General features: G+C 35.6%; 1 protein-coding gene across 1 annotated transcript in view; it reads left to right on the forward strand.

Annotated features, from left to right (window-relative positions):
* Window positions 1–15,606, forward strand: part of SLCO6A1 (solute carrier organic anion transporter family member 6A1) — a 211,269-nt gene that overhangs the window by 134,535 nt on the left and 61,128 nt on the right. The window contains exons 7-8 of the mRNA XM_014841213.3: window positions 6,505–6,626; window positions 7,468–7,556. Of these exons, the coding sequence (XP_014696699.2) occupies window positions 6,505–6,626; window positions 7,468–7,556 (211 nt within the window). The remainder of the gene's footprint in view (window positions 1–6,504; window positions 6,627–7,467; window positions 7,557–15,606) is intronic.

Here is a 15,606-nt window from a genome sequence, read left to right on the forward strand (position 1 = left end):
TAATAACCATATATTTAGAAAAATACATGTAAATGTGACTGATATGCACATATGTGTACATATAAATACATCTAAAGTATATATTTTTAACTTTATAGCTTGAAATGTAATTTAAAAAACACTACTTATAATGACAACCATACTACTGATTCCACATATAGCTTTTAAAAAATTGTGGTAAAAAACACATAGCATCATATTTACCATCCTAACCATTTTTAGGTGTAAGTACAGTAGTGTTACCTGTATGCACATTGTTGTGCCACAGATCTCTAGGACTTTTTTGTCTTACACAGCTAAAGGTCTATGTCCATTGCACAGCTCCTCTTTTCCTCCTTCTCCAGATCCCTGGCAACCACCATTTTACTTTCTGTTTCTAACAGTTTGACTGCTTTACATACCTCATATATGTGGAATCATGCAGTATTTGTCTTTTTGTGACAGGCTTATTTCATTTAACATGTGCTCAAGGTTTGCCCATGTCGTAGCACATGACATATTTCCTTCTTTTTTAAGGCTAAATAATAGTCCATTGCATGTATCTACCACATTTTCTTTATCCATTCGTTTGTCGATGGACATTTAAGTTACTTCCACCTCTTGGCTATTGTGAATAGTGCTGCAATTAACATGGGTGTGCAAACATGTCTTTGAGATTCTATTTTCACCTCTTTTGGATATATACCCAGAAGTGAGATTGCTAGATCATGTAGTAATTCTATTTTTGATTTTTTTGAGGAACTTGCATACTGTTTTCCATAGTGGCTGCACCATTTTACGTTCTCATCAATAGTGCACAAGGTTTCCAATTTCTCAGCATCCTTGCCAACACTTGTTATTTCTGCATTTTTTAAAAAAACAGCTAACCCAACAGGTGTGAGGTGATATCTCATTGTGGTTTTTTCATTTTTTGAGGAAGATTAGCCCTAACTACTGCCAATCCTCCTCTTTTTGCTGAGGAAGACTGGCCCTGAGCTAACATCCATGCCCATCTTCCTCTACCTTATATGTGGGACGCCTACCACAGCATGGCTTTTGCCAAGCAGTGCCATGTCCGCACCTTGGATCCAAACCGGCGAACCCTGGGCTGCCGAGAAGCGGAATGTGCGTACTTAACCGCTGCGCCACCGTGCCAGCCCCTCATTGTGGTTTTGATTTTCATTTCTCTGATGATTGGTGTTGAGCGTCTTTTCATATACTTGTTGGCCATTTGTATATCTTCTTTGGAAAAATTTCTACTCACAGCCTTGCCCATTTTTTAATCACATTTTTGGTTGTTGTTGAGTTGAAAGAGTTCTTTATATATTCTGGATATTAGCTTTTTATCAGATACATAGTTTGCCAACATTTTCTTCCATTCCATAATTGCCTTTTTATTCTGTTGATTATTTCCTTTCTCATGGAGTTTTTAAATTCAATGTAGTCCCATTTGTGTAATTTTTTTTTTGTTGCCTGTGCTTTTGCTGTCATATAAAGAAATCATTGTCAAATCCAATGTCATGAAGCTTTCCCCGTGTTTTCTTCTAGGAGTTTTATTGTTTCAGGTCCTATAGTTAGATCTTTAATCCATTTTGAGTTATTTTTTTGTATATGTTGTAAGATAAGGGCCCAACTTCATTCTTTTCCATGTGGATATCCAGTTTTTTCAGCACCATTTATTGAAGAGACTATCCTTTCTTATTGTGTATTCTTTTCACTCTTGTCAAAGATCATTTGACTATATTTATGAGAGTTTATTTTTGGGCGCTCTGTTTAGTTTCATTGGTCTATATATCCGTATTTATTATCAGAACCATAGTGTTTTGATTATTCTAGTTTTGTAGTATATTTTGAAATCAGGAAGTGTGAGGCTTCCAGCTTTGTTTTTCTTTCTCAAGATTGTTTTGGCCATTTGGAGTCCTTTGAGATTCTATATGAATTTTTAGGGTTTCTTTTCTATTTCTACAAAAAGTTCCAGTGAGATTTTCATTGGGATTGCTTTGAATCCATAGGTCACTTTGGGTGGTAAGGGCATTTTCACAATATTGTCTTCAAATCCAGGAGCACAGATGTCTTTCCATTTATCTGTATTTTCTTTAATTCTTTCAGCAATATTTTGTAGTTTTCAATCTACAAGTCTTTCGCCTTGTGCAGGTATACCTTGGAGATATTGCAGGTGCAGTTCCAGACCACTGCAACAAAGCAGACATCACAATAAAGTGGATATTTCAATAAAGCAAGTCACATGAACTCTCAGGAAGAGGAGCCAACTAGCTCCTCTTATTTATTGCCAACTAGCCAGCTAATTCTATAATTATTTATTGCTACAGATACTACATAGAAGCTCTCCTGCCAGCTCCCCTGCCAAGTCATCTGGGTTCTTACCTTGCTAGTGTGAAGTTTTAGTAGCTGCCAGACAAGTATCATAAAGAGGGACAGATAAGGTGTCAGAGAATAAGCTGTATGTTGGATATATTTTGTTTGACTCTCTACTTTCGCTCTTCTTTCTAAAATCTTCCCTAACCTCTTCTGTGCCCCAGGAAGCTGACCTGAATCAAGAGCCTCAACATAATCCTCTGCACTCTGGATTTCAGTTGGACTTGGCCAATGAGAGGGCAGGAGCATATTAAGGCTAGTTCTTTTATCCTCTCAGCTCCATCCTGAGGGGGCTGTACCCAGATTGGCTGTACCTCTATTCTCAAGGCCACGGTTCCTTTTAGGCTGCCCTCTCCATTGTTAAGCACTGTTTCACTTGACATTCAGGCCTGTGGTAACAGCTTATTGCTGTTACTATCCCCAGAATTTTGTACTAGGCCTCGTTCATTTCCCTAAACTCTGCCCACATCACTGGAAATAGTCTACTTGTCACTGTATCTTCAAATTATCTAATGTGACTATACCATCTGTTTCCTACCAGGATCCTGACTGATACTAAAAATAGTATCAGAAGTATCAGTATGACTCCAGAACTGGGTTGCATATTTGTATGCACATATAACCTCCTTGCTGGGGGTAAATCAGACATAGTTATTAATATGATCACAGGTTGTAGAATGGGATTAAGTCCAGGAGAGGGCAAGACTGGGAAATTAAGTAGTTGTAATGTTTAATCATTAGGGTGACAAAAGTGATTTTAAGACTTCTGGGTCATATGGCTTCTTTTAACAATACCAGAGAACATTCCCAGGGAAAAGGAACCATTTAAGGGTGCGGATATTAGCTTCTCTCATCGAGATAGAAAGAGAATAACCACTGTTTTATAGCTCCACACAGCCGTGGCTTAAAATATAGGAAATCCTTCTAGTGCATGGAACTTTAGGCTGGTTTTCTGCTTAGCATAGAAGGAGGGATGGTCTAAGGTATAACTTTTTGCTGATTTATGATTGAGTAACCAGGGACTTAGAACAAGATCAGAAAATAGGTAACAAGTAGAATAGGTGAATGAACCTCTTGGAGTGGGCACCTGAAGAGAGTATATACTTTGAGGGAGGCTCTTTAATCAGTTGAACAAGAGAATCGATACTGTTAACGTCAGTCAGCCTCTCTCTCTTTTTAACCACCCCAGTTCTTCCTCAAAAATCCCATGTAAAAAGTGGCCTTGGTGATAGTAATGGTGACTTGGCATGAGTGCAATAACATGGACTTCTTCACACTAAAAATACTGTCTCATCAAGAATATTTACCAAGATATGAATATTACTACTACTGAGTATCCAACTTATCAACAGTAAAGGTCAACCCTGAGTCCCCAGTATGACATCCATTGGGAGACAAGCTGTTATCAGGTTGATTACGTTGGCCCTCAGGATGATAAATACAGAATTCACTGGTTTTACTCTGTGCCCCCTTATCCGGAAATAGCCAGCTTGATAGAATGGTGTCATGGCTGGGTGCCCTCCACAGATTTTGGTGGAGCCTTTAGGGTTTTTTATATATAATACCATGTCATCTTCAAACAGAGAAATTTTACTTATTCCTTTCCGATTGGGATGTCTTTTATTTCTTTTTCTTGCCTAATTGCTCTGGCCAGTACGTCCAGTGCTGTGTTGAATAAAACTGAGGAGATTGGGCATCCTTGTCTTGTTCCTGATCTTAGAGGAAAAGCTTTCAGCTTTTTGCTGTTGAGTATGATGTTAGCTGTGGGCTTGTCATATATGGCCTCTATCATGCTGTTGAACATTCTGTCTGTATCCACTTTGTCAAGATTTTTTATTATGAATGGATGTTCAATTTTGTCAGGTGCTTTTTCTGCATCACTTGATATGATCATATGATTTTTATCCTTCATTTTGTTAATGTGGTGTATCACATTGATTGATTTGTGGATGTTGAACCATCTTTGCATCCCTGGAATAAATTCCACTTGATCATGGGGTAGGATTCTTTTAATGTATTGTTGAATTAGGCTTGATAATATTTTGTTGAGGATTTTTGCATCTATGTTTATTAAGGATATTAGCCTGTAATTTTCTTTTCTTGTAGTGTCATCTCGTTTTGGTTGTATAGTTAAATTTAAAATCCAATTTCAATTTATTTTTGCATACAATAAGAGGCATAGGTCAAACTTCTATGTTTCCCTCAAAATGATATCTAAGTGTACTGATAACATTTATGATAACATTTCATTTTTTAAAAAATTAATTTTTTATTGAACTTACCATCTTTATCATAAATTAAATTTTGCTGTATATATATATATAGATTTTCTTGTCTCTTGTCTCTCTCGTGTCTTCCCTGATGTATTTTTCTATTCCCATGCCAAGACTATGATGTTTTAATAATTAAAGCTTTAGCATATGATTTGCTATTTGGTTGGATAAATCCCCACTCACTATTATTCATTAAAAATCAGGGGCTATTTTTGCAAAATGACTCTCCGAGATAAATTTGATAGTCTCAGGTTATAATCAAAGCATTTTGATTTGAAAAACTTGAATTTGCATGTCATATTGGGACTAATTGTTACCTTTTCTTGCAGGAACATGTTATATTGCTCTATTTTTTCTGCTTTTCTTTTATGCCCTTCAATAAAGTTTTATGATTTCTTTATTGAAGATAACCCATTAAGCTTATTCCTAGTAATTTCATGTATTTTGTTAGTATTGTGCATGGAATCTTTATGTTATTACATTTCCTAATCAATTATTTCTAGTGGGAGGAAAATCTTTTGATTTCTAAGCTTGTCTTATATATATAAGTCACTCTATTAAATTTTTTGCTTTACACTTTGTAGTTCTTTTAGTTTATTTTCCTCAATCTTCTAGGTACTCAATTATTTACATATATCTAATACCATTATGTGTAATATAATGCATATAGTTAGAATACATAGCTGGGTTCAAAGCGAAAAAAGAAAAAAAGGAAATTTCTGAGTATTATAATCAACAAGGAAACATGTAACCCTAGTGACAATCTGGAGTTGGAAGTCCTTGAGCATAGCCTGCATAATGGAAATCAAGATTGCAAACCTGTGTCATTATAAGTTGGATTTTCTATCTGGGAATAATGTAGCAATGGATAAGGAGTTGTCCCATCAATGAATAAAACTGAGAATATTCTCCATATTCTATGAAAGATTAGGCCTATTAGCAAGCTACTCACCAGGTCTCTGTTGGCAATAGAGTCACCCATGAGAAACCAGCACCTCCATATCTGTGGCTCCTATGCCTGTGGGCGTGTTTTCACTATGGCTGGTTGGACAAGGTCTTAAAAATGTGTGGAACTGAAGACAATGGAGGCTGTGTGGTAATAAACTTCCTCAAATCTTCTCCATAAATGATACCAAATAACTTCACCACATTGAAAATTCTCCACAAAATTGTGGCCTCTGCATTATTGAAGACAAAGAATGCTGAAATTGCAAAATAACTGTGAGTGGAAAGAGAAAATCAACAAATTCCAGCAAAGGATCCTTCCCGTTCCCATCCCACCCTGCCCTCTGCAAAGCTTTGTGGTTTGGCAAAGGCAAACCGAGAAAAACTGCAGGGAAGACAAGACGAAGACTAACAGAGTCTTAAAGGTGATTAGATATGGTCTCTAGAACGGTAAGTCATGCTTAGTATGAGAGTTCGAAGAAGGGTCTGTAAGAAAGAGATTTCAAAGTATATGTGATTTAAATGATCAGATGCCAGATTGTGCAATTTAAAGGGCCAGGCTTGCCTTAAAGGGCTAGGTGCATAATTAAAGGGGCAGGAATGATTTTTAAAGGAAAGGTGAGATTTAAAGGGATAGTCTTCCAAATGCATGGCCTCTGTTGGAGAAAAACGTTAAAAAGGATCAGAATTACTCTTTGCCACCTGAGTGGACAGGGGAAAATAAGGTAAAGGGAAAAATTTAGGATCCTTCAGGACAAAAGAGAACTACGTAACTGGGGGACTCACAACCATTCACTCTCAGCAAAACAAACAATAAAAGAGACAAATGAACAGAAAATGTTCCCTTTGTCTCTCTCTTTTTCTCTCTGATTATGGCTTTGTTTGTAATACAATACACAAAATTGAAGATTTTTGTTTTTCTCTTTTAAAGCGTTGAAGACAGTAGGGATAATCTATATTGGCTGAAGACCTGGTGGATTCATTTTGTTTTTGTCTCACTTATTGCATGGTCTGCGTTAATACCACTGTCATGCTTTCCAAACAATGTCCGAGGTAACTATAAGAATATCGTTCATTAGATTAAAGGACAGTAGATTCTTTACCCCCACCCCCATCCCCTATTTCAGAATATGGCTGAACTACATTTCTTTCTTTCATGAGTTTGATGTGCTAGTATTATTTGAACAAATGAAGCTGCCTGCATCCAAATATTGTTTTATTTACGTACCAGACTTTCATTAGTACATATTTTTGCTTCTTGTCATTTCTTTTTAAAGATGGTTTATATCTAGAGTTCATAAGTTTTCTTAATAAAAAGAAGCATATTTAAATCTATTTTACTAGCATTATTTAATACATACACTACCTCATAGAATTGTTATAAGATAAAATAATATGGTTAACATTCTTTTGGAAACATTAAAAAGTACATGTAAAATTAGAGAAATCAAATACTCTCCTAATGGTAGTACATTTCATTGGCACAAAATAGTTTTAGTAATGGCAAAGATTGCTGTTTCATATTTTAGGGCTGTGCTATTAAATACTGTAGTCACTTGCCACATGTGGCTATTTAAATTTTAAATTAAATTATAAATCCATTTACTCACCTATAGGGGCTGCATTTCAAATATTTAATAGCTACATATAGTTCGTGGCTACAGTATTGGACAGAGCAAATATAGAAAATTTTCATTATCACAGAACGTTCTTTATGACAGCATTGCTTTAGAAGAACATGACTTTGCTTAATTAGATTGACTTTAGCTTGGTCAAAAATAGCTCTCTTGCCATTCCAAGATAAACTGGGTTTATTGAGATATATACATATATGTATATATGTGTTTTAGTTATTTGAACATGTCATAAGATTCTTTTACTTGTTAACATATAGGTACAGCAAAGATAAAAGCTGGGAAACGTAAACAGCCTAAAGATCAAGAATTTGGAACTAGTATCAAGGATTTATTTGCTACTGTTTGGGTAAAGTAAAATATTTTACGTGAACAAGCCAATTAAGTTGACCTGTACAGTTTTCTAATAGTGGACTTAAGAAAATAACCATAAAGGGTTCAACTTAAATCTGAGTGGGACCTGAAGTCTTAATTAACCTATGCATTTACAGATAGTGGAAAATAAGACCCACCTTACCTAAATGGCATTGCCAAGAACTTGGCTAGTGTTAGGTATTGGTGCCAAGTATTTTCCTTCTTCTATTTCAATTTTATTTTTAATTATTTTGTGTTTATTTTTTCCCTGCAGAAATAAATAAGACGTTTACTGAGATGGCATGCAGGTATTAACATTATCTTTTTATTATGTTTAAATGACTTAGAAGAGAACTCTAGAAGTTAATAAATGTTCTCCAAAACATAATTTATGGAAAATATCTCAGTATGAATTGGAGAAGAATTGTTTTTCTTTTTTTTTTTTTAATAAATACTTGCTTTTTTTTTTTTTTAAAGATTGGCACCTGAGCTAACAACTGTTGCCAATCTTCTTTTTTCTTTTCTTTTTTTTTTCCTTTCTGCTGTCTCTCCCCAACCTCCACCTCAGTACATAGTTGCATATTTTTTTTTAGTTGTGGGTCCTCCTAGTTGTGGCATGTGGGACGCCACCTCAGCATGGCCTGATGAGCAGTGCCATGTCCACGCCCAGGATCTGAACCAGTGAAACCCTGGGCCGCCATAGCGGAGGGCACGAACTTAACCACTCCACCACAGGGTCGGCCCTAGAATTCTTTGTTTTTCTAGGTGAGAAACAAGACATACAATACAGGCATAGTGGGGTTAAAAAACCTCAACTTCTAAATAGTGATTCTACATTCACTTTGCTTTCTCTTCTCCTATTCGTAACTTCATCCTTTATGTTGCCTGCAGAACTGTATTTCTCACATGCAGATTGTATCGAGTCATTTTCCAGATTGCTGGGTAGGTGAATTTCATGCTCTTTTAGCGGGACTTTGTAGACTCTTCACAACAACGTCAATTGAATTTTTCTGCCTCATCTCAGAATTTTATTGCTATCTCCCCCACATTCAGACACTTGCTCTTTCCTAGAAATATTAGCTGCTTTCATAGTTTTGTTCCTTGGTAGATGCTAATCTCTCTACTTCAGATGTTCTCTCTTCTCCATTGGAAAAAAACCTCTTTGTCAAATCTTATCTTACATTCCTAGGCAAAATGAGTTTCTGCTTCCTTAATGCTTTCACTGCTCTTCATTCAAACTCTAATCTAATCTCATCTATATGGCAGATATATACAGTCTAACTCTTCTTAAAATGAATAGATATGTTGTGTAAAATCAGAAATTTTGTTTACTCGTTTTCATTCAAACACCAAATGTGTACCTTTTTATCAAATCATGAACCCTTCCTAGTGATGGATTATAGTTCATTCAGATTTTTATTTAATTTTGATTTTTGCCAAAATGTTACATGTATATATTTTAACAATACAGAAATAAATTAGCTTTAACCTCTTTCATATTGTTAAAAATTGATACAATTGATAAAAGACACTTTTTTCAGAAAATGTAGAGTGCTTTGATTATTATTTGTGAGGATGCAAAAGAATATAATGCCTAGTTAATGGTCTTAAGCTTCTGCCTGACACTGGCTGAGTGGGTAACTAGAAGATATCTTTATTTTTAAATTTTTTTAATTTTTAAATTTTTTTATTTTTTGAGGAAGATTAGCTCTGCGCTAACATCCACCACCAATCCTCCTGTTTTTGCTAAGGAAGACTGGCCCTGAGCTAACAACCGTGCCATCTTCCTCTACTTTACATGTGGGATGCCTGCCACAGCATGGCTTTACAAGCGGTGTGTAGGTCCATACCCGAGATCTGAACTGGTGAACCTCAGGGTGTCAAAAGTGGAATGTGGGAAGTTAACCACTGTGCCACCGGGCCGGCCCTGTAGAATATATCTTAATCCTTTTTAAAGTTTGTTAGAAGGTGGGACTTCTAGAATGTCAGAATGAGGACCTTGGAAAATCGTCACCTCCAAAAATAGTGGTTGAAACTGGCAAAATTGTCAACAACCATTTCAAAATTCTGGAAATTAGGACTACACTTTAAGAATCACCCATCTAGTTTATCAGAGACCTTTCTACTTACCCTAATTCTGAAAGCACAGTTTCATAGCAGGTTCTGCATATGTCATTGGCTTGTACGTTTAGTACATGATAGGTGCCTGTCTTAGGAAGAAGGAAGGTTAGGAAACCATAAATAACCTTGTGATATTCTTAACACATTGCCACAAGGTGGCCAAGAGCAAAATAATAGCCGAGAGTGAAGTTGCCTTGCTTTAAACCCACTTGGACTTTATGTAACAGTAATTGGAGAAATTCTTTTTTTCAATTTATCAAGTAAGAACTGGCTACGTGTAATTTAAATGGAATAACTTGTTACTCTTTAGAAAATTTAGACTTTTTTCATTACAACCTGATAGAACAGTACCCATCTAATTTCTGAATGAGAACAAGTTAACAGTTGTTGAAGCCCACCATTTAAAAGGGTCCTTAAATAGTTTGGGGGACATTACTATTTTATGTGCCTTAGTTTCTATTCTATAAAACGATGGTAATAAAAGTACATACCTTACATATGTACTCAGAATTAAATATATTAACATGTGTAATGTGCTTAGAACAGTCCCTGGCATATAGTAATACAATATAAGTGATTATTTTAGTTTTTCATATTCATCTCCTTTTTTATTATGTAGTGTCACTGTGCTAGGTACTAAAGATACAATAGTAACTAACATCCTTGGCTTTATGGAGCTTATGTTCTTGTGTGGGTCTCAGATTAAAAACCAAAACCAAAACACAGATTTCAAAAAACCTGATTAACAACTGAGTAGAGAAAATTCTGTGTGAAACCTACTTTGGAAATGGGGTAAAGAAGGCTTCGCTGAACAGGGAGCATTTAAACAGAGGAACCTAAAGGGTGGGAAGGAGTTAGCCATGTGAAGAATGATCTTTAAGAAAATTCCAAGCACAAGTGACACATGTGGAAAGACCTTGAGGCAGGAAAGATTTGGGCATGTTCAGTTTAGAGAAGACTTGTGTGTTTGGAGTGTATTTGCTTGATGGGGAGAGTGATAGAATAGTAGATTGGTGAGACAGGCAGAGGCTGGCTCATGAAGGTCCTGGTGCGACATGGCAAGAACTTTAGACTTTGTTCTTAATGCAAGAGGAAGTCACTAATATATTTTAAGTAAGGGAATAATATGAACAGGATATAAATTTTGTTTTAAGAACTTTTAAACATCACTTTTTGTGAAAAATGGATTAGAATGGGATAAGAATTGAAAAGGCAGTGCAGTTTGGATGTTGTTTCGGGAAGTTTTCCCTAGGTACTGTAAATGGTTGAGTTTTTTATTCAGCTGTAGTATATGAGACCCAATTGCAGGGGTCAGTTAAAGAATCACTTGGTATTATAAAATTCAGGACTACTAAGGATGATTTGCCAGCATGATCTGAGTTTCTGGAGCCTTAAAAAAGAAAGAAAATAAATCAAAAGACTAAAATATGGAGAAGCCAATGTTCTAAAATCTAAATATAGACATGTAATATTAAGATCCAGCAGAAAAGCCTATGCTTCTAGGCTCTTGCCTTTAAAAATTGTACCAGGCTGAGCTTCAGAAAGAAAACAGGGATAACGGGCCATACTTTAGGGAGTCTACTAGACAGAAAACAATTCCCACTGTTTGCCTTGTTACACGGTCTAGGGAAGGAAACTGCACAAAAACTTAGGGAAAAACTTCATAGCAAGATTCTTCTTTTAGCTTGAGAAAAAGAGTGAGTTATCAACTAGAAAATAAGAAAACCTTTCTGAGCCTTACTTCTGAGCTAAGAAATTGATGCAATAATGGTACCTTCCTCATAGGAATGTAAGGTGTATAGATCAGTGCATAGTCCATGGTAAACACTCAATAGATACATCAATAATATGAATGCCTACTTGAGATGTTTCTCATTTTAGATTAGGGAAGGATACTGTGCAAAAAAATTAGGGAAAAACTACGGAACAAGATTTTTTTTTTTATCTTGATAAGAAGAGCGGGTTATCAACTAGAAAATAAGAAAATTAAGGAGACTAATATGCGGAACTTGGCTGAACAAAGGTCTACTGTCTTCTTCCTCTACCAGTCCTATAGTTCAGTACCTCCTGGTTCATGACACTTGGCTGGTATTGTTTGCTTGAAATCCAATGGCTGTTTAGAAGCGCTTGAGATAAGGACTGATGGAAAATCATTCCAGCAAGCAATGTATCAACCAGTAGAATGTGTCACTATCATTATAAGACTTATTGACCAACAGCTGGTTGAAATACACACCTTGTGACTTTCTAGGTATAGATTATTTTTAAAAGTCTTCTTGTCATGAATTTTTATTAAAGGGAGCTATTTTTTAATTTAATTTAATTGAGTTCATAATAGTTTACATCATTGTGAAATTTCAGTTGTACATTGTTTCCTGTCTGTCACCACATAAGTGCTCCCCTTCACCCCCTGTGCCCACTCCCCACCCTCCTTCCCCTGGTAACCATTGAACTGTTTTCTTTGTCCGTGTGTTTGTTTATATTCCACATATGAGTGAAATCATATGGTGTTTGTCTTTCTCAGTCTGGCTTATTTCACTTAACATAATTCTCTCCAGGTCCATCCATGTTGTTGCAAATGGATGATTTTGTCTCTTTTTATGGCTGAGTAGTATTCCGTTGTGTCTATATAACACATCTTCTTTATCCAATCATCAGTCGATGGGCACTTGGATTGTTTCCATGTCTTAGCTATTGTGAATAGTGCTGCTATGAACATAGGGGTACATGTGTTACTTTGGATTATTGATTTCAAGTTGTTTGGGTAGATACCCAGTAGTGGGATGGCTGGGTCATATGGTATTTCTATTTTTAGTTTTTTGAAGAATCTCCATACTGTTTTCCATAGTAGCTGCACCAGTTTGCATTCCCACCAGCAGTGTATGAGGGTTTCCTTTTCTCCACACCCTCTCCAACATTTGCTATTTTTAGTCTTAGTGATTACAGCCATTTTGACAGGTGTAAGGTGGTATCTTAGTGTAGTTTTGATTTGTATTTCTAAAGGGAGCTGTTGAAGTGGCTGTTTTTAGAATGGATTCTCTCTACTACTACCATATTTCATTATCTATTTTGTATATTTATATTATTTTTATGTATAATATGTTTTATACTATATTCATATTTTATATATAGTATATTTATATATATTATTTATATAAATTGTATATTTTAGAAAATTTATCAAGTAAGGAAAGAAAAGAGTTTTATTAAAATGTCAGTAAAAATAATTTTTATGATTTTAAAATAGATAAAATGGACACAAGCATAATAAAAGATAAAAAGCTAGAATGGAGACAAAATACTTAACATTTTTATAAAGTTCTAATATCCCTGAGGTGAAAAGTTATAAATATAAAAGTAGATGGAATTAAACTTGAACAATAGAAAGTAGAACACTGAATAAGAACAATATGTATAGCTATAAGAATAAAATAGCTTAGAAATGTATTTTAAAAGAATAAAAATATAATGCTGGAGTGATAAGATTTTTATAGGGGAAAACCACCTTTTAAATGTCTGACACAGAGAGATCAACACTTTTACCATCTTTTTCTTCATCTCGTGCCTTAAGTCACATACCTTATTAGCAGGAAAGATATTTATATATTAGGATGCTAATGAACAAAGAAGTGTCAATGAATATTATGATATGAGAGAACTTTGTGAATTATAAAGGACCAAATGAATATGAGGTGTTATTCATTGCTTATGTGACTGTTAAAGGATGACAGAGTATATCAAAGGAAGCCAGTGTCCAAATTATTCAGATATTGTATTATTGGTAGTAAAAATACTCAATTTCCTTTGAAAGCAAATAAATTACTATCATAGAAAGTATAATCAATGTATATTTAATGTAAGTAATGTGATTTTTTAAAATATATTTCTCACTTGTATTTGTGTCGGGACATTTTGTACTAGTTTTAGTCTCTGAGTTGTCTACTAGGTTTGACTCTAAATAAATTGGTGTTCATGGAAGCTGAGTAGCTGAGATTCTAGCATGGAAGGCTGCAACATTTTTAATCTTGCAATAAGCAGCATTTTCTAGGTGAAGCATTTTACTTTTATTTACAGATTTAATAGAGATAACCATTACTTATTTTCTATGGCTAATTATAGATATTTACCATAAAGAATCAAGACCAGAGCAAGTGAGAAGTGAAATTATCAAGTAAAACACTTGAGAAGTTCAAAGAAGTTTATTGGTGTCCTCCTCAGTTTATGTTTTCCTCCTATTTGCCTGTAGACATCAAGGCCTTTAACTGGCAAGATCAGTGTCTCCGCTTATACTTGATTAGGGTAGGAAATAGATTAATGCTGCACATGAAAGAAAAAGTTCTAGAATTAATTGTGACATTATAAACCCCATCTTCAATGAACTTTGGTTGAGCCTTTAGGAACTCTTTCCTTCCTGCAACATTTCTCTGCACTGATTTCTTCATTAACATTTATTTCCCACTGCTACTTGAGCCCTGGCCTGAACCTTGTCTACATTTCTGTGGCCTCTATACTCTATACTCTATATTTTGCTGATCCTGTCCTTATTTCAGGCTCCTACTAAGTAAGCACATGCAGAAGTACCTAGGCTTGTTTGAAATCACACTCCCAGACCAGCAGGAACCTTCTGTGGTGTGGTAAAGACCCTGGTTGTAGACAAACTCTGTGATGGACTAGGCCTAACTAGGAGCCACAGTACTGTAAGATATGGCTGTTGCATAAAACTATCTGCTACTGTGCAGAACTAATTTGATATCTCCCTTTGAATATCAACACCTACCAGAATTAAGCCTGAGTTCACTACATGAAACCCCTTAGATACTGATTTATATAACTACCCTTCTTCTTTGCCTCCCATATTTATATCTAAGAAAAGAAACGAATTTTGTGTGTGTGTGTGAAGAAGATTCACCCTGCGCTAACAACTGTGCTGGTCTTTCTCTACTTTGTATGTGGGATGCCTCCACAGCATGGCTGATGAGTGGAGTATGTCCACACCCGGGATCAGAACCTGTGAACCTGGGCCACCAAAGCGGAGCACTTGGAACTTTAACCACTTGGCTATGGGCCTGGCCCTGGGATTTTTTTTTAAAAGCAGGAAAACTGGGACATTTTATTGGAAGGGAATCTATTGTATTCTGAGTGTTTGTTATGCTCACAGTTCCTCTCTGAATAAAGTGCCCAGAAGTGTCTCTTGTGCATTAGTGGCCATACCATACGGTGTAGTTCAAATGTTCTAGCTAAAATAGGTCTGGGATCAGCACTTGAGCTCAAGACAGCAATCTTTAGATTTCCCAAAAACCTATTAAATGTCATATCTTGAGAACAGTGTCCAATAGGGATACCTCACTGTAAACTGACTAATCTAGTCAATTCCTCTTTCTTGGGAGAGTATAAATAGGAGAAAAAGAGGGAAATTCAAACAATGCAGCTTTGATACAAACTGACACAGAGAAAATGAATGAACAAAGACCATTTATAAAGAGAAGCACATGGAGAGAGAATAGCCAGTAACTATAATAAAAGTAGACATAGACACAATAAGCTGACAGGAAGAAACTGACTATCTGGGCCTTTGAAGAAATCAAGACAAAGCAATGGAACTCTCACCATGAAGGAGACAAAATAAGCTGTCATGTTATTCTGAATGATGTTATATTTCTTTATGAGTAAGAATTGTTTAGCTAGCTACTGAGAAAGTGTTTTTGGCTTTCTTACTCGCCTGTGTAAAATTATGATATGTCATATCAACTGAATTAACTAGTGAGTTTGTTTGTTTTAATCCCAAAGAGCCTAAACACAAAAATTTTCTAGTGCAGTGGTCCTCAGTGTGATTCCCTCACCAACATCATCATCATCATCTGGGAATTTTATAGAAATGCAAATTCTTGGGCCCCATTCTAGATCAACTGAATCAGAAACTGTGG

Source organism: Equus asinus, chromosome 9, assembly GCF_041296235.1.
Source record: "Equus asinus isolate D_3611 breed Donkey chromosome 9, EquAss-T2T_v2, whole genome shotgun sequence".
Classification (NCBI taxonomy): Eukaryota; Metazoa; Chordata; class Mammalia; order Perissodactyla; family Equidae; genus Equus; species Equus asinus.